Source organism: Cygnus atratus, chromosome 1 (genome assembly GCF_013377495.2).
Source record: "Cygnus atratus isolate AKBS03 ecotype Queensland, Australia chromosome 1, CAtr_DNAZoo_HiC_assembly, whole genome shotgun sequence".
Classification (NCBI taxonomy): Eukaryota; Metazoa; Chordata; class Aves; order Anseriformes; family Anatidae; genus Cygnus; species Cygnus atratus.
The window spans coordinates 131258797-131282759 of NC_066362.1; the positions used below are offsets into that span (position 1 = coordinate 131258797).

Sequence of the window (23963 nt, forward strand, 5' to 3'; positions counted from 1 at the left end):
GTTAGAAATAAAATAATTATCTATTTGCTAGTCCCATCTCTTACAGAAGGTACAAATAAGACTCAAATAAAACTTTCAGACGTGTCACAGTCACAAATCCAAGATAAGAAAAGCCAAACAACACATTTATTGTACACAGAACGGAGTAAAAAAAAAAAAAAAAAGTTTTAATAATCAACATGGCTTGCTTTGTAGGTAAATGCATCCCGTCAAGAAACCAAGCTGATGGAAGAATGTGACCAGCTCATTGAAATAATCCAGCAAAGACGACAAATAATTGGAACCAAAATCAAGGAAGGAAAGGTAACAACTTTTCTTCTTTTGATAGCAAGTAGGTCAACATCGCTTCTTCATGCTTACAGTTTTTTGACTTCAGATGCTATTAATACAAATTTGTATGAGTCCTTATGTAGTCCTGGGCCACTACTGCCTTCATGTAAAGAGGAATAAAATCTGTTAACATCAGTACATTAGACTTGAACACTTTCTTTAGCATTTCTCTTCCTACAGATGATTATGAGTTTTAAGGATAAACAGTGAAATTATATCACTATCAGTAAATAATAATAAAGTGATGACTAATTAACGCTTATTTCACTCTATGTCTGACTGTTTCCCTAAAATTTTCACCTTCACAAAGTGCCACAACACTTGCTATTGTGGCTGACAATTATCAACAAGAATATGTTAGTCTAAATTCTTTAATTATTTATTATAAGACTTATAAAAATAATATTACATAAGGAATCCATCTCAACCACTGTCGTTCTTAAGAATAGAAAATCTAACGTTTATGAAAAAAAATATTCAAAAACACGCAGAAAATGGAGTATACATTTCTAATTACTGAGGTGTGATGATTATTAGTGACAAACATATTGGGCAGTAAAATATTCAGGTTTCAACTCTTTAAGCTAGCTATCTGTTAACCCAGAAACACATTAGAGCTGAATTAACATTCTTATTTTCTTGGTACATGGTGTTTACTCTTTAACTGCTAAGCTAACTAAGTCAAATATAAACTCTTCTTGTGTGGGAAAAGCTCAGGAAAGGAACAAAGTCAAGAGCAGGTTAAATGGTTTGCTCAGTTGTCAAGATATTCCAATTAACTTGAAATGAAAAGCCTGTAGGCAAGGGCTGACTTAAACATGTTTAAAACCACAAGTCCTGTACCTTGTGTGACAGAACCTGAATTTCCTCATGCTGTTAACAAAATATAAGTTCCTTGCAAATGGAAATGATGGCCTTCTGCATTATTGTTTTGACTCTGTGAGTCCAGTTGTGCTTTCAACAAAATAGAAAACTTTCCATTCATTTGGATTTGTGTTATATACATAAGTTGCTTTTTAAAAGTATATTGCCAAGGTGTAGTCTAATATCCATTAAAGCATGGAAGATTTATGATACAATTGACTCCAGATTTATGCGAATGTATCTGATATCAGAATTTATCCACATTCTTTGTTCCATTTTGTTCAACCAAAAAGTGAAACCAATGGAGAGACAGTTAAAGACTGGAATGCTTTACCTCAGAATGTTGTAGATGTTGGAAGATTTCATGGGTTCAAGAGACAGGTGGATTAACTCATGGAAGAAAAACAAAATGAAGAAAAAAAAAAAGTAACAACAGCAACAACAAAAATACAAAATTAAATACCACGACACCACTTCAAACTCAGGATATCTATGAGAGACAAATTGCTGCTGGCTGAGACAGTGCTGTGAGAAAGTATTACTTCCCTGTCCGATGCCTCCACTACTGGCCTGTCCTGGATGGTGAGCTAGATAGACAATTAAGATCAGCTGTTCATATGTTCTTAAAATGAGAATCAGGCTAGTCTTTTCTAAGCAATTATGTAAATACTATAATAGCTACAATTCAAGCATTTTAGATACATATCATGAAATCTTGCTAAGGATTACAGTGCCCAGGGAACTCTTTTTCTTTATATTGGCCAGAAAATCTGAAAAGCCACAGGAAATTCAGCCCCAGCTGTCTTCTTTTAGAGCAGTCTGTGACTGTTCTCCATAGTCTTTCTGGAAGGTAGAGCATGGCAAATTTGTTTAGAGGACCACAGTTAAGGCTACAGAGACGGAAGCATTCAAGTATAGTTCTAGCTGTGACTGCAGGGCTTCAGATTAAAACATACGAGTCTTATAATGTGGTGCAGCTCCATCCTTAATCTCACTTATCACTCAAAACCTATAAAATCCAACAAAGCACATAACAGGAAAAAAGATTTAAATAGACAGAATAATTTTAGTGCAGAGGTCATTCCTGCCACTATGGGCAGGAGATAAACTTCCTTCCTTTAAAAGTTGTCTTTTTGAAGACATAAGGAAAATTCAAGTAAACAAAAAAACAAGTTCATATGTAGACCTTACAAATCGTGACATCTAATTGTTAAAAACTTACAAGGTAACATTTATTTCAGTTCATTTTGTTAATTAATACTTAAATAAAGAGATGAGTTGTTTATTACTGCAATGAACCTTTCTCTGGTTAGACTGGTGTAACCAAATAGTGATCTCTGAGTAAAAGCACAATTACAGAAAATATTATGTTCTCCATGGAACAGTCTGTTGACACTTCTCAGTATCTATCTGTCTCCGCCTCCCAGTGTATTTATAAAATGCTAGGATCTGAATACAATTCCTTACTAGCATAAGTAATTGTGAGAGTACTTCAGTTATTAAGTCTTTCCCAATGCAATTGTACATCTTGGTGCTCAACAGCCTAAACATGAGTCAAAAGTAGGAAAGACACCAACATGGGCTTTATCAACAGAAGTGCAGCCAGTAAAACAATGGAAGAGATTATCTTCCTCATTCAGCACTTTTGAGCACTTGACCTCATCTAGTTACTACATCCAGGTTTGGGCATCCAGCAAAGCAAAGACATGGACAAAGTGGGAGGGCCTCCAAGTCGGTGGGATCTGGAGCTCTTGAACTGTGAGGAGAGAACCTGATCAGATCAGTAGCATTACCAAAATCTCCATGCCTTCCCAGCATTTTTCTCTTTATCGAAACACCAATATTATTAACCATTTGGATGGTATGTTCTTTTTGAAAGTTTGCCAAAAGATGTATTTTCCTACTGACTTCTGTTGTCATGTAGGTGCACTAAGACACCCTCATCTTTGCTAAAAATGCTGAACTCCTGCCACAATTATACCTGCAAACTCAGTAACTTCAAAGTTTATACTCTAATTGCTGAGATCAGGAACTTTATTTAATTATAAATTTACCAATCCACATACAGTTTAGTATCCTTATTTTTCGTGTAACTGGGTCTTTCTAAACTCCAGATTTATTTAATTTCCTTCCTTTCTCTTACTCTTGTTCAAACTATGAAGTAGCAGCAATCTTGGTATGATAACAACAGGAAGATCTCCCAGACCTTTCAGGAACTAAAAGTTTTGTTAGCCAACATTGTCTTTAAATGGGGGATTGACTGTGTTCCTCCCTAATATTTCAGGTAATGATTACAGTCACATCTTCTGTGTTTATCTCCAACACATGTGTTTTCAGTAATAATAATCATCTCTTCTGTACTACTGTCCTTTTATCCTATTAAAAATATCCAACAAATAAAAAACACCCTGTCTGACTAAAAGCACATAACAAAAAGGGCAGGCATGTATTGCTGGGAGAATTTAACAGTCTTTTTACTCAAGTTTTATTTTCAGATGATTTTTTATGAAATTTTCCTCAGTAATAGGAAAAAAGTAAGTAATCCACAAGTTGCCTTTAACACAAATCTCATCACTTCAGGGAAATGGTTATCTAAATAGTCTTTAGTTATCATGTAAGCAGAAAGTACCAGGAAATGACGTTTCTTCTGTTGGAAAATAGGCCAGCTGTGCTTGTTTTGGCTCTCCCCTGTTGTTTTCCATGTGGAAAACTTTGAGGTATAAAGGCTGGGCCTGTGCCCTTATTAAAAATGTTATGTGGCTAGTGGAAGGCGCTCACTATCAAGCTGGTGTGAAAGAAGCTCTTGTCAGTGAAGCCATTCATCTTAGCTCCCCCTTTGCATGACAGTTCTGTCTCGGAAGTGTAAATGCAATCATGATTTGTGACGTTAGAAAACTGACTGCTTTCTTATGTTTCCACTCAAGGTGGTAAGGTTGAGAAAACTGGCTCAGCAGATTGCGAACTGCAAACAGTGCATAGAGCGCTCGACGTCCCTCATCTCTCAGGCTGAGCAGTCTCTGAAGGAGAATGATCATGCTCGCTTCCTGCAAACTGCTAAAAATATCACTGAAAGGTAAAAAAACAGATGTTCCTCTTGATAAGCAGAAGAGTCTCAATTTAAGGCAGATAGGTTGTCATAATGGCTATATTGTTTTGTACCGCTACTGTGGTGATGTGGTCAAAGAGAGGAGGATGCTGCATTCCCCAATAACACTACTTTGGGCTGTGACAGAGTGAGAAGGATCATACTCTAAGGTTAAATCAAAACATCCCTTTGAAAAGAGGAGCAGTCAGAAAAGGGGGTGAAATAAATGTTAGAACAGTAAGAGCATGCACAAATGAAGGAGGTAGCATAGGTATTAATAGATGCCAAGCAGAGATCTGGTACTAAACACAATGAAAAATCAGGTGCCTGGAAACTGAAATTCCTAATCCATGAAAAATTCTGAGACTGAGAAAGAAATAAGGAAGAAAGTGCATTCCCTAGAAGAATTTTGGTATGATCTTAGCTGTCTCATATCCTTCACGAAATAGCATGTGGAAAGGTAACAAAATGTGTACCTTTGGGAATCTGCAATGGACATCTCTGTGGTAGCCCACTCAAAGAGTTGGGGGTTCAACAACTTGTGTGTCTGGAAGTGATGGAGACTGCTGTGCTGGGTTCCTGGGTGCCAGGAATTTCTACTACTTCTAAGATCTTAGCTCCTTTTCGGATATATCAAAGACCCAAAGACAAGGGCCCGAGTGATTCCAGGAAACTGTGCTGTCAGAAAATTCAATCTGGTTTTCAGGGCAACAGGGTGAGTGCTAAAACATTCCCACTGAGTTTCATCAGTAATTTCTGATGAAAAAAAAAAGTAAATCTTGGAACTATCAGCTGTTTAGCCATCAGGAAGAGAAACAAAAGGAGCAAGTATCTGTGACAGTGAAGAAAAAAAACTATTAACTAGTATCTTTATTCATTCAGATGGTTTTTGGTTTGTTTGTTTCTTCTTTTGTTTATTTTAATCTGTGGGTTCACATTGTATCTGCACAATGTCCAGCCAATTTTCACCTAATCCAAATAATGAAATTCCTTGTTCTAAATTTATATATATTTTAAGCCTATCACTTACTCTGGAGCACAGTGTGCAGATTCCTAAAATATCAGACTTCACCAAAGCTATTTTAACCAATTTATAAACAAGCGAGAAACTCTGTGTTACTCTTTAAATGTTCAGAGAATTGAAACTGTGCTGAGAAAGGCAAAGCAAGGAAAGACAAGACAATGGATTAAATTTGGTCTGTCAGACTTGTACCCTGTTTTATATTCTATCACCAAGCTATGTTGCGCCACTTCTTTTTCCCAGCTGAAGCTGATAGCAAAACTACCACAGAATATATAAGAATATCATGAGTAAAATGCTGAAGGTGAGAATATGGACTTTTTTCAGTATCCAGTGGAATAAGCACTAGGACAGAAACCTACGGAGATACAAACCTTTTTAACAGACTGCCAGAGAATATTCAGAGAAGCTCCAATTTTGAACTTGTAAAAATGAGCAGTTGCATCATAAATACAGCCACAGGAGAGATGCTCAGAGAACAGAAATGAGACCAGCTGACATATGTGTCCAACCAGTTCTAATTCTTGGCTATTACAGATCACTATCTATAATGAGAGGACTGTCAATGACCTGCAAATCAAAAAATCATTCCAAGCAGTGAATAAAAATGAGGGGAAAAAACACCAGGTGCTTGCAGACAAATTACAAATGGAGAAAGAGACTAAATCTGATTAATAAATTATTTCTCACAAGTTTTCTCTTGTTCCTATGTGGTGAGCAATATTTTGTTTGCTTCTAGGCTACGCATGCAACACTCTCACCAGGGTCCTGAACTACCAGAGCTAAAACAGTCTCCTGAAATTATGCTCATTGCATTTCTTCATACTCACATTTCAAAGTAATTTCAGTATAATATTCTCTATTGTAAGCACAATAGGTAACTAGGTATAGCAAAGACATTACACACCCTGCAGTGATTTACATCATGCATTATTTACAATGGGTGAAATGTATTTATCCTAGAAAATCCATGTCCAGCCAAGTACAGTGTCCCTTTTGCATTGTTCAAAATAACTGTCCAAAAGGGCCTGGTACTATGGTCTTCTTCATAATAAATGTGTGCTTTATGGAGGCATTCAGAGAAGGTCTTCTCCTTGCATAGCTGCTTGATGGTTTCTTAGCAAGGCCATTGATGATTTTTTGTAGGTGTGTATCAGCCTGGCTTTGCCCTAACACAGGCCCTAAATGAAATGTATGTCTTGTTTCTCTGCTAGATATAGAAACATGATAGCATAACTGTAACTGCAGGTGAGCTACTGGGGGATGGGAGGAGTGGGGGAAAAAACAACCACAATTTCAAAGAGAAATGATGATGAAAACTGTATAACAAGAATTATTGACTAGGAAAGCTCCTCAGCTGAGTCTTTGAAAACTGAGCTGAAGACAACAAAATATACAGCTCAGTTTTTGAATTTTCTAATTGTGTTCCTAAAATACTAAATGAGAAATATGAAAACACAGTTCTTAACAAGTGTTTGGCCTGGAGCCTTTTCAGTCTCATCTACAGTGAAATACTCTAATTTGGGAAACTTAATTGAAACAATCAAAATATTTTGACCTGACATGTCACGAATGACAGATAACTGACATACATTGTGCTCATGGTTATCTATTTATCTCCAAAGTGAAACAACAATTTTCTGTTGTATAACACAAGGTTTATTAACCTCTTTGTTGTATTTTCACCTGATCTTTTTTTAAGCGTATCCAGTATTCACCTAGCCACTAACAAATATTTTGAGATATCAGGCTGAAGGATCCAAAAAATGAATCCTGCTGCCAGTTTTCCTGTGAAAACTCATCTTTTTATGTTAGTACTCTTGGACAGACAAAAGTGGATGTAGTTTCTGAAAAAAGGTAGGCAAGGAAATATTTCAGTTTGGAGGAAATGTGAGTATGCACACATGCTTGGCTTTATTTTTTTTCAAAATAAACTGCGCTGACATCTATTGGTTTTATCTCTCTCCTGTGCTTTTTGAAGTTAACAGCAGTGTGCTGTGCTAAACAGCTGAGGAGGTGTGGTGATCTGCACCAAGCCCTTGAGAAAGCAGTGTGAAGGAATGCCTCAAGCAAGAAACTACATGGGAAAAAGGGGTTGAGAAAGATGCAACATCTGTCAGGATCACTTAAAACACAAATAAAAATAGTGCTAATGCTACTTTGCTTCAGAGGGTGGCTGGAAAGAAAAATTCAAAGTATATTGTTGCTTAATTGATATTTTGTTAAAAACTTATCTAACACTGCACATTAAGCAAAAGATAAGTAATAATAACAGTTTTTTATGGGAGACTTTACTTCAAAAAGTAAAGGTGGCAGGAGAAATTCCTAACAAACAATATACATAAAATACTTGTAAAAATTTTTGTCAAGCTTTATGAGAAATAACAGTGATAATGATGATTAGATCCTACCTTGACGTAAAAGCTATTGTGTCTTTGGGTGTACTAAAATACTTCTTCTTTTCATTACAGGGTTTCCATGGCAACTGCATCCTCCCAGGTTCTAATTCCTGAAATTAATCTCAATGATACTTTTGATACTTTCGCACTTGATTTTACCAGGGAGAAGAAATTGTTGGAATGCCTTGATTATCTTACAGGTAATTTTCTTCTCAAGATACTACTATATTCCTCATAAAGCAGTAACGATAGGATTTTCTTCATTGCTCTCCCATTTAATCCTAACGATATTACCCCTAGCAGCCCTAAAGTGCCCCAGGTAGCATTTGGGATGCATTTCCTCTCATCTCCTTTCCTCACACCCTCCCCACCAGGGTGTGGATAAGTGTGCGTGATAAACAGTTAAAAGTTGTGGCAGCAGAATGAAATAAAAGAACAGCTGGAGCTCAGCCTGGAGTGGCCCAGAGCACTTCTCCAGGCCAGAGGAAGGAGAGCAGGGGCTGAATCTCATTTCCCAGGAGGCTCCATGAGTTACCCTCTCCCTTAGGGCTGCCTTCTCGCTGTGGCAGATTGCAGCCTGGCAACTATCCCATGAGCAACCAGAAGCTGTTCAAGCAATCAGCACGGAGGGCTCAGCAAAGAAAAATGTTTTCTCATAGCAGCGTCACTGTGCATTTCCCCCATCACATAACTGGAGGACCTTACTACATTCGAGACTGGGGAGCATGCAGTGTGCTCTGCAGAGCAGAGCTCCAGCTCAGTTAACTGAGAGCTTTGGCCTGTAGACTCCTGCAGCATTAGACCCGTACTGAGTAATGTGCAGTGTCAGAGTATATAATGACTCACAAAAAGAAACAAATTACTGTAATTTAGGATGTTTTAATTTCAATGCCAGAATTAGAACAATTCCTTCCAGTTCAATTGAAAACAGAAGAGACGGGGCGTGGGTTTTCATTTTGCAGACTCTTTAAGCATCTTCTGAGAGCAGTGAGAGTTTGCAATGAAAGAGCATTGTTAGAAAAACACTTCAAAACACAGGGCTGTTCTCTTAGCCCAGGTTGCAGGAAATATACCCATGTAATTTCAGAAGAATGCAAAAGCATGCAGCCTCTTTGTGGTCAAACACATTATCTTTTGCCATGCAGAGGCCTAGATTCTGTCTTTTCTGCAGGGGAATACTATGGGGTATAAAGGATCAAATGAATACTAGAAGTAGCAAGGCTGTCTGCATGCACCCTTGCCTTGTAAATCTGTGAGGTTCTTGCCATATCTGAATAAGGTTTGTTTTGTTTTGTTTTGTTTTTTTCTGCAAGAAATTTCTGTCTCACTGTGTAACTGTTGAATGCAATCAGTGTTTGATGCGTACCTGAGTAAATAATACACAATAAACTGTGGTGAGAGTCGCTTACTAGTTTTTATACAGCACCAGTGAAATGTTACGGTATCCGCCTTTCCCTTCACTCCCACTTTCCCCAGAGTTTGCTGGAATTTTGCCATCAAAGTTGAAGGTTCACTGCAAAATTATAAAAAGACAAGGAAATAAAAGGAAGGGCTAGAAAAAGCCACACTCATTTGCCCTTACCTAGGAATCAACCTGAAAATTCACCAGCCTTGGCTTTTCTATAGCCAAAGAGGAATATCCACCTAATGTGAAGGCATGTATGCCATGTCAGCTGACTCTGTTCTGGAGGTGCCTAGTTCTCCCCATTGGCTCCAAACAGGGGCTAGAAAGACTCATTCAAATTTAGATAATTGTGGTTTAGATCTTTGAGGATATACAAGGTAGATTCCATTTAGCAGTTCATTCTCTCACCCTCTAGTCTCACATCACATGTCAATATTATCAGCCTAATTGCTGTGCAATGCAGAAAAGGAAGGATGTATCTGTACCAAAATGAAGGGTAGTCTTGTCACAATGCTCAATGCCACATCTTTTCTGTGGTCCATCATGCTGGCTGTGCTCTTCCTGTGCCTTCTTCCTACCTCAACCATTTTTTGAAAAATTTATTGCACCTGGTAGCCAACAAAGAACAGTTTTAGCTGGCTCTGTCTTTGTAATCATTTTCTTCACATTAAGAAATAACATGTGGCTGCAATGACAAAGTCCAAAACATGTCTAAAATATCTGAGCATAAAAAGTAACCAATTCAGACTGTTAAAATATATTTATGTAAATATATGTATATATGTAATGTATCGTATATATATTACCCTGAAAGTCAAATGCATTTGATTCTTCTCTATTGTTATTCAGAAACTCTAGAGGAAGATTTGTTTTATTTCAGCCTTTCAGAGTGTGCAGTCTTCATAGATTTTACACTGAACACTGTGTGTCAGAGTGAATTGGTCTTTACTTTTATCATGTTTCATTGTTAAGTAAAATAAAGACCATTTGTTAGTCCTAGTGATACATCTGTGTTGCCAATTAAGGGAGGATGTCTATATTATATCTATCATCTGTACTGCGTCTGAAAAAAGGAAAAAAAAAAGTCAAAACTTGAATTCCAGCCTCATTCTCTCTGCTGTCAGTTGCTTTCAAAGCAAGTGACCTCAGCTCTCTTCTTGAAATTTTCTTCTTCTTTGGTACTCTTCCCCAATGTACTATTTATCAGATCTTCTTCATCCTCCACCTTCCCAACTCCAGTTTTCTGTGTGGCACATTGAAGCTTGCATCTTTCTTTCCTCCCAAGCTATTGCTTTCACAAATATAAACGTAAATAGTTTGCTCTCATCATTTGCACAGCTGTCTGTCCAAAGCTTCTGCTATCCAAATGAAAATCTCCAATATCTCTCTGAAAGTTTCCAGCTGGACATTGAGATGTCAAGCTCAGCATAGTAAAACAATACCCTTAATCTTCCTCTGACTGTTTCTGCTTTGGTATCTATAGTCTTGATATCTTTTGAAAGTTTTCTTAACTTGCCAGTTGCTCAAGCTTTTCATCTGGAACCGATCTTTTCCTGAACATGTATCTAGCTAGATCCAGGCAATGTCTATGATTTGCAAATTCCCTGCACAATACTGTTGACATAAGAACATTTTTATCCATTGTGAATCAAAAATACTTGTCTTAAGTTTTAATACTATGAAATCAATTCCAGCAACATCTATTCTTTGAACTTGCAGTTTTCCCTGCTTCAGAAATCCCATATGAAATAATGATACATTTTCTTCATCCATCACTAGCTATGTCTGCGCTAACAAATACACATTGTCTAGTGTATGCTAGGATGTTTTTTCACATGAAAATGACTTCATTCACCTTTTGCAACCTGTCTCTCTTCCTAAATTGCTTTCACTATTAAAAGATCAAAGCCCTTCCAGAACCAGCCCAGTCTTGAGCTTTGGATATAATCTCTTTTCATTCAGTTGCTCTTGGAGAGTTGTACCCAAAGACTATATATATGTAGTTGCATGACTGACTTCTTGATGCCAACTCGTGCATGACATGCTATTAACACATTTAGTATGTACCCACATCTGATGTGATTTTGCCTTTCAGGTTCCTTCATGTTGTTTCAGTCTGGTATCATGATACAACAGGAAGCCAGTAATTAACTGTTGAGAGTTTCAGAGGAGCTTCCTCAACTCCCTCATGTTCATATTCAGCCATATTAATATTTCTATTATCAGTGCAACCTGACTTAGTGGAACCCCATGGCAGGGGGGGTTGGAACTAGATGATCTTTACAGTCTCTTCTAATCCAAACCGTTCTATGATTCTATGATTCTGGCACCATTAAGTCAAAGAGATGGCTTTATTTGCTTTTTCCTTAGTATCAAAATCAGTAAGAAAACCTTACAAAGTCAATCACTCAATTCCAGGGAAGGTGGACACCAAGCAAACAAAAGGAAGTTGGTGTGGTTTTGATCAACCTCTGTGACCTCACACTGAAAGGATTTAGAAATAGTTGCCCAGGAACCACTGCATTCATAATGGGACTTGCCAATGAGAAGGGGCAGTTTCCCTAAACTGCCTCTCAGGTGTTTGGACCAAGTGAGTCTTTCAGCCTACTTCAGGTCAAAAGCCACACAGATGACATTGAACTGAAGGTGGGTTAGACCAACCTGATTGACTTTGCTCTGAAATGGAGTAAACATGCTCACAAGGTCAGTTATTTCTAGGATCAAATTTAAAGAACTGCTTTTTGGATATTTGTGATTACCTTTCAGACACTTCAGATGTGGTTCCTGACTATTTCAAGCATGGTTCCTGACTGTCTAAGGGTATCTGCTCAGTTTGCAGTTGAAGTCAGACAACTGAACTAAAGCAGCCTTAAGCAATGATTTTCATTTGTCAGAACGTTGATTTGGGAATGTAGGTGGATGAAAGAGCAAAAGAAGCAGTTACTGCTCCCAGATGTTTGCTCTGGTACTCTTATGGAGACTGCCACTCTATGACCAAGGAGAGCTGCAGATGTTAGAAAGCAATTCCTGAAACTGCTGTAGCTTTCTTTGTGCCCTGCAAAGTCTGCTGCTGCTGATTTCAGGTTTCCCTGCTGTTCAAGGCTGTAAATTTGGGGGGTTTCTAGAGCTGCTTCACTTTTTTTTTTCATTTCTTCCTGACATTGAGTGGGAGTTTGTAGACAGGAGGCTGCAAATAGCTGAGGGTATTAATTGCATCAGCTGTCAAACTTCAGACTTGTTATGGTTGTGAATCAGTACTGTGTCCTCACTCTGAAATGCACTGGAAGTGCTTAGGGACAATCACTGCTTTTGGAGTGGAGTATGAGGCTGTACAACTTGTAGCATTAAGGCTACGCAGAACTGACTAGGACTCTTCTTCCTCTGCTGTTGTAGAAGCATGTTGGGCTTCCCTTTCCTGAGCAGTGATGAAGCCCTAGTCAAGGCTCTGAGGGAAGGTGCTTCAGATTGCTCTGGGCTTTCTGTAGAGCTTTCCTGGTGGCACGTGAACTCTCTAGCAGTACTAGTAAATGTGATGGTGAAGATAATTGATTAAAGTTTAAATCTTTAGTTGCTTTCTGGACTTCTACTCTCCAAAGAAATATGTCTTGCAGGGTGATAAATTTTGCAGTCAGACTTCTACATTATTTCAGAAGTCTTAAGATTAACTGTTTGCATGCAAACTTCCCTGTCAGTCTTCAGGAGAAGCAGGTATATTTTGTTTTATTCTGAAAGGTTTTTGAAATGAGTGTTGCTGGAGAGCTAAGTTTCATGCCATGCAGTCTCAGGCAGGTGTGGGTTAATAACAAGAGCCAGGGAGCCAGGGAAATGATGTCCTGCTCAGGTCAAATCTCTCTTTCTCTCTCCCTCCCTCTCCCTCTCTCCCTCTCTCTCCCTCTCTCTCCCTTTCTCTCCCTCTCTCTCTCTCTCTCTCTCTCTCTTTTTTTTTCCTGTCATCCTGGTTGTGTGAAAGCCTGTAAATCTCCAGACTTCTATAAGGCCAGCCAGGTGTGCATATAAAGAGAGCATCAAGGCTGTCATTTTCAAAGGAGTTGAAGAGACTTAGGTGCTATTGAAATGCAGTCTACAGTTCATTAAACACTCAGTAATTGTTGTGTTCCATTAAGTTAATATTTATTATCTGTGTTGTAGTAATAACAGGTACATTCTCAAGTAAAGGGTTTTGCTCTGTTATGTGCAGAAGGAGATTGAAGACTTTAGTTGAATATTAACACACTTGCCTTTCAAGGAGTGTTTTTTTTTTCTCCCTTTTGTTTATATACCCCTCCTGAGATGACTGTTCTTCTTTTAGTTCATTTCTCTCTCTTTCTTTATTAATATCCATCTGTCCCAAGGGTATTTCTTCTGAGAAAAAAAAAAAAAAGTCACTGGTAAGCTTCCGTGCTACAATATTTAGAGCATCACAAATCATGGTCATATCATGAAACACATTTGAACATTTCCTTATGCCCCTTGTTTGAAAGAGGCTGCTTGGAAATGCATCTGCACTTTAATCCTTGGGAACATACATCAGAAAACCAGGAATATGAGCTATGAAAATTCTTAGTGGAAAGTAAAAGAGATATTTTATATGTATAAACAGAAGCTGTTGCAAAAGGAAAAGGAAAGGTGGAATTCCTTCAGAATTATTTGTGATTAACATAAGTTAAAGAACTGACAGCCAAAATACCATTCAGATTTGCCTTCCTTTTCCTTTAACTTAGGCATATTGTAATTGTTTCAGCTTGAGTGCCCTCCTTCCTCACTCTGTGACAGCTGGGAGGAACACTATTAAGTACAAGAATTATTTTTTTTGCGTGATGGTGGCATGTAGGGAAGATGATTAGGAATTAGGCTCCCACTGAGACAAGTAAGCAGGAAGGCCCAAAGAAAGACTCATTTGTTTCTTATTTCATTTTTTATCTTTATAAAAAAATCAAATAAGGAAAATTTTGACCTAAGAAGTTTGCTTCAAGTTTTATTTTTCAAATAGCTCTTTAAATCAAAATTGTGTATTAATGCGGAAGAAGACTGCATAGCTTGCCGCACATAGAAACTGTAGCAATCTTGTTTGTTGATTTGGAAAAAAAAAAAAGACAATTTTTTATTAAAATTTTTGGGTTGTCTTCTAGAATTATTTAATTAGCTATGATATTGAATTTTAGGTTGCAAAAGTCCTACAGCCATGATGTTATGATAAGAACTCTTTACATAAAACTGAAAAAGTAAGTTGTATAGCCAACAGAAATTATATGCATCTGTATTAAAAAGGATAGTTAAGAATAAATTTAAATGAACATGGAGAGAGAAGATTGAGCATGAAAGAAAGAGTGTTTAGAGGCTTCCCCAAAGTTATATTTCTTAGATTCCACTTATGCTAATCTCTGTTAAGATAAGCTAGGCAAACACTGCTTTCAAGTCAATAGTGAAGAGTATTGACTTTCCCTATTGATAGGGATCCATGAAACTTTGATAATTTTAATGTGATGATCGGAAACAAACCTAGCAAACTAGCATATCAGTTGTACCCACTCAGTCACAGTTTAACATGACCACCAACACATAATTTTTGCTAGGTTGTCTGAAACTAAATTTTCTTTAATACAAAACACTTTCAAAATCTGGAGCTCTTAGGTGGTTATATTAATAGTAAGAATTCCTTAGCAACAATTTAATAGCAATCTAAGTCTAATTAGTAAAAAAGTAGTTGTAAAGTCTGTTGGTCAGTAGGGCTGCAAACTCATATGTCAGATGCATGCCCAAATCTCAGGTAAGAAGGGAAATACTTTACTGTGTTGGTAAGCCTCCTCTGTTGTATCTGACAGCTCCCAACTCTCCCACCATTCGAGAAGAGCTCTGTACAGCTTCTTATGATACTATTACTGTCCACTGGACATCGGATGATGAATTCAGCGTGGTCTCTTATGAGCTGCAGTACACCATCTTCACTGGACAAGCTAATGTTGTTAGTAAGTAAAAATCTTCTCATTTCTAGTTCTGTTTCCTTATGGTTTCACTGCAAATTAAGTTCTTTCACATGTAAAGATACTCATATGTCAGGAACAAAAGAAAAACATATTTTCTAGGAAGATTTAAAGCCAATATTTTAAATCCAAAGCAATAGCCAGCACATGTTCCCAGTGGCACATGTATTAGTCCATATTTACAGGAATCGTCTCTTGCATCGTAGAGCCCTTGTTGCAGATGTAGCCTCAGGGATGAAAACTTCAGTTCCATTGTCCAGGATAGTCAGACACTTGGGACCCTTTGTTGAACTAGCTGTTAACTAGTACTGCAGTCTCCTTGTTATTTATGACATGCCCCTTGACAACTGGGCCTTTGTCAAAAATATACATTAAGTATTCTCTCTGATTTTTACTGTCTGCAAGGACACAGAAGAGAGGTCTCACTTTGTATACTGCAGACTAGGGCAGCAGACATCAGTGGAACAATGATCAGTATGGTAACATTGTTTGATTTGCAATGAGATTAGCTACCATTGTTTCATATTTTCTATTATCACACATTTTTATTAAATACACACACTATTTTGACTGTGAATTTCCTGAATGAACAAATTTACATATTATTCCTTGGATTGTTTTGTTGTTACATAGCTAGTTTTCTGACAAAATGCTCCAAAATTGCCTAATCTTTGGCTAGGCAGTCAGCACTTCTGGGTTCAGTGGATAGTGCTATCATTGACTTAGTATGCTTTTGGATAAGTCATTTAACTTCATCCTGATCCCTATATGTTTAATAGGAATGCTACTATCTGACGTATAGTGGCTTTATGAAACTGCAGGAGACTGAAATGAACCAAATCAGTCAAAAGACGGGGTTTGTTCAGCCAATATAGATTTAAATTGTGAAAGTCATGGTCAAAAAGGGTTGTTGATTAAAAGTTTAAGTTGAAGAGATGACTGGAGAGATACGCTAGAAAAATCCAATGAAAACAATGAAGTGCAGAGACTTCCTCTTGGCTCAGGAAGTCCCAGAGCTGTATGGTATTGGAGCCTGGAAGAGCACAGTGAGAAATGATCACTGTGTGCTTTCCCTGTCAGTTAACATCTTCCTGGGCACTTGCTTTTGTCCACCATCAAAAACCCTAGCCACACGCTGAACTAGATAGGCTTAGCTCTAGATAGGCTTCCACCCCAATGTGGAAGTGATTTTGTTCTTATAAAATTTGTTTTGAGATTTTTTAATGAAAGTCAGTGCTATAGACATGTTTACATACTTTATATCAGTGGAAAAATTGTATGGTCTCTGCCAAGTCTCAGGACTAAGACAAACTTGTGCTGACTCCACTGCTGCTGTGAGCACCTAATTTTCTCCATCACTAAAGTAGAGTTAGTTTTCCAAGCCATATGAAAGGATATCTGAGGATTCATGTGCAAGTATTTTAGCACCATTTCGACGTAGCATATTATGAATATATTATGGTATTCAGGATTGACCAAAAAATAAATTGGACCTTTGAAAATTTAATTAATGTTTTGTTGAAACCTCCATTTAGTATCTCACTAGATAGCCTAATTTTGGGCAACACGTGATAAAATTCTAGAATACTGGGAAAAAAAAAAAAAAAAAAACACAAACAACTAAATTCAATACATGCTTCTACATCTGAGCAAGTTAGCTACCAAAAGTTTAATAGTAATTTGGAACAAATTGGAGCCAGATATATAAGGAAAGGAAAGTTTCCCTGGTTTCCACTATTAAGCAGACAGGACTCAATAACTTAATGCAGTGTATTGCTCTGATACATGAAAATACATGCAGTGTATTTTCTGATCCATTTTTGTCTATGACATTATGCTAGAAGGCTTTATAAAAGTCAGTTATTGCTACTACATATGAATATGGCAATAGTAAAGTTTGCCATTTCCACACGTTTGTGATATGGGATTTTACTTTTTGCTTACTGGTGAATAAATAACAAGGCATTTCATTTTGAGTCTGTATTGTAGTTTTCCCATGTGGAGGTGAAAGCTTTGATCTGCAAAACAATCAATTAGTTTTCTTTCAGAGATGCAATATGATAATTTGGGATATGGCATGAAGTACTCAGTGTGCAATCTGAACTTTCATTCTATCACTTTGCAAAAAATGGTGCCATTAAAAGTTTGAAGAGAAAAGAAATGAACACTGTAAGAAACTTTGTTTATAAAATCTTCTTAAGATCTGAAATGGAAGAAGAAAGAAATGGAAAAATTGGCCCAAATATTTATTTGTTTGTTTGTTTGTTTAACTGCAGCTAGATCTTACTTAAATATCCTGGCTATTACTTTCAATTTCATTGAAAGTTATAATTTAATCCAAATCAAATACAAACTTATGAAAGTGAAGTATAAATGGAAGGTTTTTCTAAATGTTGTCAGGCTTTCTTTATCTCATTATTTGATGAGGAGTTTTATACCTCCAATGGAAGAGTTTTACCCTTCCAAATCTAATAGAGCTGCTACAGGTCTACCGAAATTTCTGATACATAGGACTCTCCCAGTTCATTCCAGCTTCCACTGGTAGTGGAGCTTTGCCCACTGACATCATGATTTTACTCGTGACTGGATATTTCTTCACTTTGTTGGATTATATCCTCTGTCCGGTATGAGGGTCCTTACTTTTATAGATGATTTTCCAAGATCATCCCTAGAATATTGGAGCGTACTATAATAGTATGGAATAACACAGAGAGCTCTTTTCACTGTAAGTGGAATTAGACTTTGTACTGCAGCCTTGATGTTTTGATGAACTGAAGCTGTGGTGTTGTTTTTTTGTTGTTGTTGTTTGTTTGTTTTAATCCTATTTTAATGGAATAGAATTTAGATTAGCACAAATTTATTTCTATTTATGTCATTTACATGCTGTTGCATATATATTTTTTCAATTGCTCTGTCATATCCCCAAAAGTTTCCATTGCTACTGTGTGTTACCTGTAGCAGGTAAAGTAAATAGGTTCATAGATCATCTTCAGGTCTGTGTTACTGTAGCTATGGATTAGTTGGGAGGAAGTAGCTAAAAAACCAACAAGCTTTTTTCCCTTGAGGCAATAGGAATCACTTTGCATACAAATCCACCTACCATGCTAATGGAGGTTGTTATTTTGGAATCTGTTTCTTAAAACCACGTAGTCAGACTGACTGAACTTTCCACTCCAGAACATTTCCTCCACCAGAGGCATATATCATTCAGAGATTGCTAAGAATTCAGTAACAAAAACAAACAATGCTAAGTTTTTCTACTGTATTTTCTATCCAAAATAATCAACTATATTCTTTTTTATTAACTGAAATATTGGGAAGTTAACATTTGATGGAAAAGGTCCAACTAGAGTATTTCATTTTGAATCCTATTTCATACAGGAAAGATTATTTCCAAATGTGGCCAAACTGCTTGCTATTAAATGCTTGGCAACACTGTTCTGTGTGTAAGAGCAATACAGTACTTTAAATTAAACAGACTTTTACTAAAGAAGTTGTTCCCAGAGCTATACCATTCATGCATTTGCATTTCTGAGAGGCAGCTAATCATCTGCAATCTGAATGTTGTAAAGGCTTTCAAATTTGTCACTAGCTACCTAGCAATATAATTTCATTATCTCATTCCAATAAATGTTGAAGTATTTTTTGTTTGATTTTTTTTTTCATGGAATTTCTTTAGTGTGCTTCAGGAAGGTTAAAATTTAAACACACAGCTTTTTACGAGCTGCAACACAAGATGTCTTCATGGAAAACACACGAGACTCTCTTCAAGACACAAAGGAGTAAACAATTCTCTTTCCCATTAAATGGAATTTATGTTTGTTACATTGGCAAAATAGTAAAATTAACTGTGTTAAGGATAGAGTGTATTGTCAGAACTTTACCTGTGTTTTGTGATTACTTTTCCTATGAGATAGGATAAAATTTTGTAGACATAATTGTCCTAAGACAATTAGGACCTCATGCTTCCCTGAAAAACTGTGGGTTGATGATCACCAATGAGTTTTTGAATAGTCTATCTTTTTTTTCTTTCTAGAAGCTTTAATTAATTAAAAAACAGATTTCTTATAATTTTCAGAATGATACTGAGGTTTTCAGCAAGTATCTTTTAATGACACAAAAGCAAGTTTAGGATAAAATGAAGAAAACTGCCTATTAAAAAGTATTAAAAGAGTGTTTGTTGTTTAAGAAAAAAAAAAAAAGCTAGGTGTTTTGCAGAAGTCCTGCATATATTTTTTTTCATTCACATGGGAATGCAAGGGGGTGTAGAAAGTTATCTGTTGCCTTCAACTACTGTATTTATTCTAACAATTTGAATTGGTAATTATTTAAATAAAGCATTTAAAAATAATTAAAATACTCAAGAGGTTAAATAACCTTCCTATGACTTTTGTGCTCCTGCTTTTCAAGAAGATATATTTTATTAAAATCTAGCAGTGTAAATTTTAGGAGGATTTACACCTTGGGATTTTTCCCATCTGTTCTTTCAAGTGCATCAACAGCCAACATCAGGGAAACAGCTTTACAAATTATTACCTCCAGATTCTGAGAAACTTGTTTTGAAAACTCACACATCCTGTATGGACATCACTGTGCTCACTGCACCATTCCAGGATGTAATTTAAATTCCCTACATTTTTGTAGGCTACACTTTAAAAGTACATTGTTTTACCACCTGCATAACCCTGTAAAAAGCCCAGAGTTTTTGAAACAAGAAACCTGAATGTAGCCTGGATTAGGAGTGGCTACAATACCAGACCTTTAGTTTTTGCTGCTGCAGCAGTGAGAAGATATGTACTTTTCCACTTTAACGTGCTGCCACTGGCAGGGAGCTGAGAGGGCAAGTTACCCCCAGATGCCCACATTACCAGGCTGCTTGCTCATTTCCCTGATCATTCTTAGTTATCTTCTTTTGTGTTCTGAGAAGAAAGGTTGTTCTGTTAGGGTAGAACTAGAGACAAAATGTTTTGATATAGTGACAAAATATTCTTTCATACCTAAAAGCTTACCTTGGCTCTTACTAGTTACTGTTCTTCATTCTGAAAGATTTTGCACTTGGAATATCAATATCATCAAAATTTCATTACCAAAATTTTGAATCAAATTTCAGTTTGAACCTTGTCATCAAGATCACAGTCAGGAAGCACATGGACACATTAGTGTGGAGGCATGTGCAGAGCTTGCTGAACAACAAGGTTTATAGAGCAAAGTAACCAAGTTAGTCACAGCATCCAGCATTTATTGAACACCAGTAGTCTGGGATGCTTAAGACAGGAAGGACAAAGGAGAGAAACCCAATGTATCTTGTATCATCAAAGAAGATAGAGCCTTCTGCTAGAAGATGAATTAGGTGAAGCAGACACTTCCCATCTCTCTCTTCTGACTGTGTAGAGAGTTTAGCTTAGGTAAGGTCCTAACTCAGGAGCTCCTCTTTGTTCAGTGCTAGGTGGGGTGAATGCCTGTGAGCATTTTGCCAGTAGCCCCCAGCAGCAAGTGTTTAGCAACACCTAAAAAGATTGAGGTTGTGCCTGTACACAGGAATCCAAATTAACTACTAACTAGATCTTTTAATAATAACAATAATTTACTCTGTGTAAGTATCTACAGAGTACTGAGTATTGGGTATGTGTGAGTCCACATGGGAGGACAGGAGAGAGTGGCAAAGAGACTCATAGCAACACATCTGTACTTTTACAGTCCTTCATATACCTATATAAACTCAAGTTTTGTACTTTGTTAAGGACTGACTAGCCTCTGGAGGGTAACAGCAAAAGTGTAAGATTGAAAAATGTGCCCTTTAGAGAGTTTTACTGATTGATACAACTCTATTTGCTAGATGATTTAGCAGAAACCTGGGCACTTTGTCTGCATGAGGGTTTTTTTTTATATGTGGTCTATGTATACCATAGACCACAGCTTTCAAAGTGTGTGGACATGGAAGAAGCAGGCACTTCCAGAATTACTGCCTGGATTCATCCCATTTAGAGACTTACAGATGTTATTTGATAACCGATCAGAGGCGGCTGAGTAAGGGATTCCTTAGTCATCCTGGGCTCCTTCTGAATCCAGTGCTTTATTTTGCTTTATTTTAGCTTAACATTTATTGTGCAATAGCACTATTGAGCCAGGTAAATGTTCTTGATGTAAAATCAATGCAGTAGTTCAGCTACAGAAAGAGTGTACCTGTAATACTTGTGCTGAATTTTTACTGGGAAAAGTAGTCTTTGAAATATTTTATGCCAGGATACTGCTACTTTTATTTCCTTTCTTCCTATTCCCTACCTCTCAAGGATGCTATGTAATATGAGAGAAATCTGAGACAAACACTGCATAATTTTTAGATTGAAGTTTGAATTTTAAATTCTATTCCTAATGCTCTTTTATTATGAAAAGTATATCCTAAATTAAGAAGGAGACTTCTGGTATGGCTAAGAATTCTCTATGAGTCTATAAATCTCTTTCACAGGTCATTTTCTTTAAAGTTTTGTGCCTAGAAACCTTTTATTTTTTTTCTTTAAGTAAGGGTTTTATATTGGTTAATATTTATGCTAAAAGTACTACGGGCTTCTAAAAGATTCTCTCCACTAGTACTTATTGGTTTTCTGGTAAAACATGAGTTAGAAGCTGAAAGCTAGCTTAATAGCACATTAGCATTGGTAACTTTTTCTATGCCCAGTCAAGGAAAAAATCACAGAGTCACAGAATGTTAGGGATTGGAAGGGACCTTGAAAGATCATCTAGTCCAATCAAGAAGTCTGTAAGATCAAAAAGTCTGTAAGTTCCCATCCAGTCAAGAATTTTTCATTTAGGTTTTCCAGCCTTCCTAATACGCATGCATGCTTATACTTTCATCTGTGTTTATCTTTTTCTAGCTGTATAACTATAAAAAGTTGTGAACATATATCTATATATATATTGCAAATGTAAGCTTTCTTATTTATATAAACACTTATAACAAAAGAGTTATCAGACTGAGGATCCATTAGACTGGGAGCTGTTACAAATGTACAGTGGGTACTATGGGTGATTCACTGATATTGCAGTTATTTCACAGTAAGAAAGATTTATGCAATTAAATAAGTTCATTTTAATGGATTATGCTCATATTTTGCAGATTATATTGCTTCTACCCTATTTTACTTATTTCCTACATGTTATACTTCTGTGGTAGTCATCAAATGTACCCCAAAATAGTTTGTAACTAGAAAATTATGTAGCTCTTCCCTAGATGACATCTAACCATGAGGGCATAAATCAAAAAGTTACATCTATTAAACTTACTGTTTAATTTACATCCTGGCAAATTTTGGAATGTAGAAGCTGGAGCTTGCTCTGGAGCCCACCCTTCACCCTGTTTGGCCTCCCACAATTTGCTTCAGGTCCTGAGGTAAACATACCCAATGACTGTCAGCAAAGGTGGCTCCATAAGACTCTGAGCATTACTGCTTATGTTAGCTTTTTGAGGCTTACACTGAGTTCATTAATCTAAAAAGTAGATTGATGGGATCTCCATAATCCTCTGGCCCTTAAGCAATAAAGAATTCGTTGTGTTGGGATATGAAAATTCCCAGATTGCTCATGCCTTCACTGAGTCATTTCTTACATGTCCAATTTTTATGGTTGACTTCATATAGCAAGAAGTTAAAAGGTACCCTGGCTGAGGGCTGGTGAAATGAGTTAGTGCAATTAAGTGGAGACTTAGTGAATGTAACAGCACTTTAAAAGGTATAGAAGCCCATTTCTTATCGGTGGTTGGGTGCTCAGGAGTACTCTAAATGTTCCAGTGTTACAAAGTGTTTAGTATGTTATGACTAATGTGCTTGGTTTGAAATTGCAGGTTTATGTAACTCAGCCGACAGCTGGATGATTGTTCCCAATATCAAACAAAACCACTACACCGTGCATGGGTTGCAGAGTGGCACTAAGTATATCTTCATTGTTAAGGCCATTAATCAGGCTGGCAGCAGAAACAGTGAGCCCGGCAAGCTCAAGACAAACAGTGAGTAACGTGAAATCCAGCACACACACACACACACTCTTCTCCTTTCTTGCCTTCCTTTTTAGGTTTGGTTTTTGAAAGACACAAGACTGCAGAGCAGATTAACCTGTTTAAAGTGCTTCCCACAGTGAAAGTCACTTATTTAACTCAATTTAAGATTACTGGAGTCTTCAGTAGTGCAGAAATTACTTTTTATCATAAGAAGCATCTGTACTTTGGTCACTGGAAATATCATTTAGGAACCAAGCCATCACATGTGAAATGCTTGAAAATGGTCTTTTGTGGTTTTGTTTAATGTCCTCTTTTCCTCTTTTTCCTATTCTTTTTTCTCTACAAAGTAAAAACATTTTATGTTTGCAACAAAACATTTTATTTTTGTATTGTGTTCATAAGATGCTAGTTTAATTTTGTTCTCCAAGATGATCTCTTTCTTAGGACACTGGAAAACTTCGTTAGCTCCATCACTCTCAGTTTTTATGGAGTTCAACAAGGTAGTAGATTAGTCAGAGATCCCACTTCAAAAAATAAAATAAACAATGGTTACACAAATTATTAGCAGATGTAGTATAGCGATTTTAAGATGGGTTTTCAGTCTTTTTCTTGTGTCCCAGCCAATCCCTCAGTCCTGTAGTCATCATGAACAACTTTGGGCTCTGGAAAGGGAACACTGGGATTTGTGCACTCTCTGAAACCTGCTTATTGAGGGGGAGGGTGTTCAAAGAGGGGTGATATTGAGTGTTGCAAGAAAGGGGCCACAGGGAATGGCACATACCAGCTCGGGGGCTTCTTCTGGCTTGCACTCCTGTGTAAAAGCTACTCATATAAACCATACATCTGCTACCAAGAATCTGATAACCTACAAGGAAATGCAGTACCAGA

General features: G+C 37.0%; 1 protein-coding gene across 3 annotated transcripts in view; it reads left to right on the top strand.

Annotated features, from left to right (window-relative positions):
• The window catches only part of MID1 (midline 1), a 240592-nt gene that overhangs the window by 212666 nt on the left and 3963 nt on the right, over positions 1–23963 (top strand). For all 3 annotated transcript variants that reach the window (XM_035542309.1, XM_035542308.1, XM_035542307.1), the window contains exons 4-8: positions 196–303; positions 4119–4267; positions 7772–7899; positions 14927–15070; positions 22923–23084. In XM_035542309.1, coding sequence (XP_035398202.1) covers positions 196–303; positions 4119–4267; positions 7772–7899; positions 14927–15070; positions 22923–23084 — 691 coding nt within the window. The remainder of the gene's footprint in view (positions 1–195; positions 304–4118; positions 4268–7771; positions 7900–14926; positions 15071–22922; positions 23085–23963) is intronic.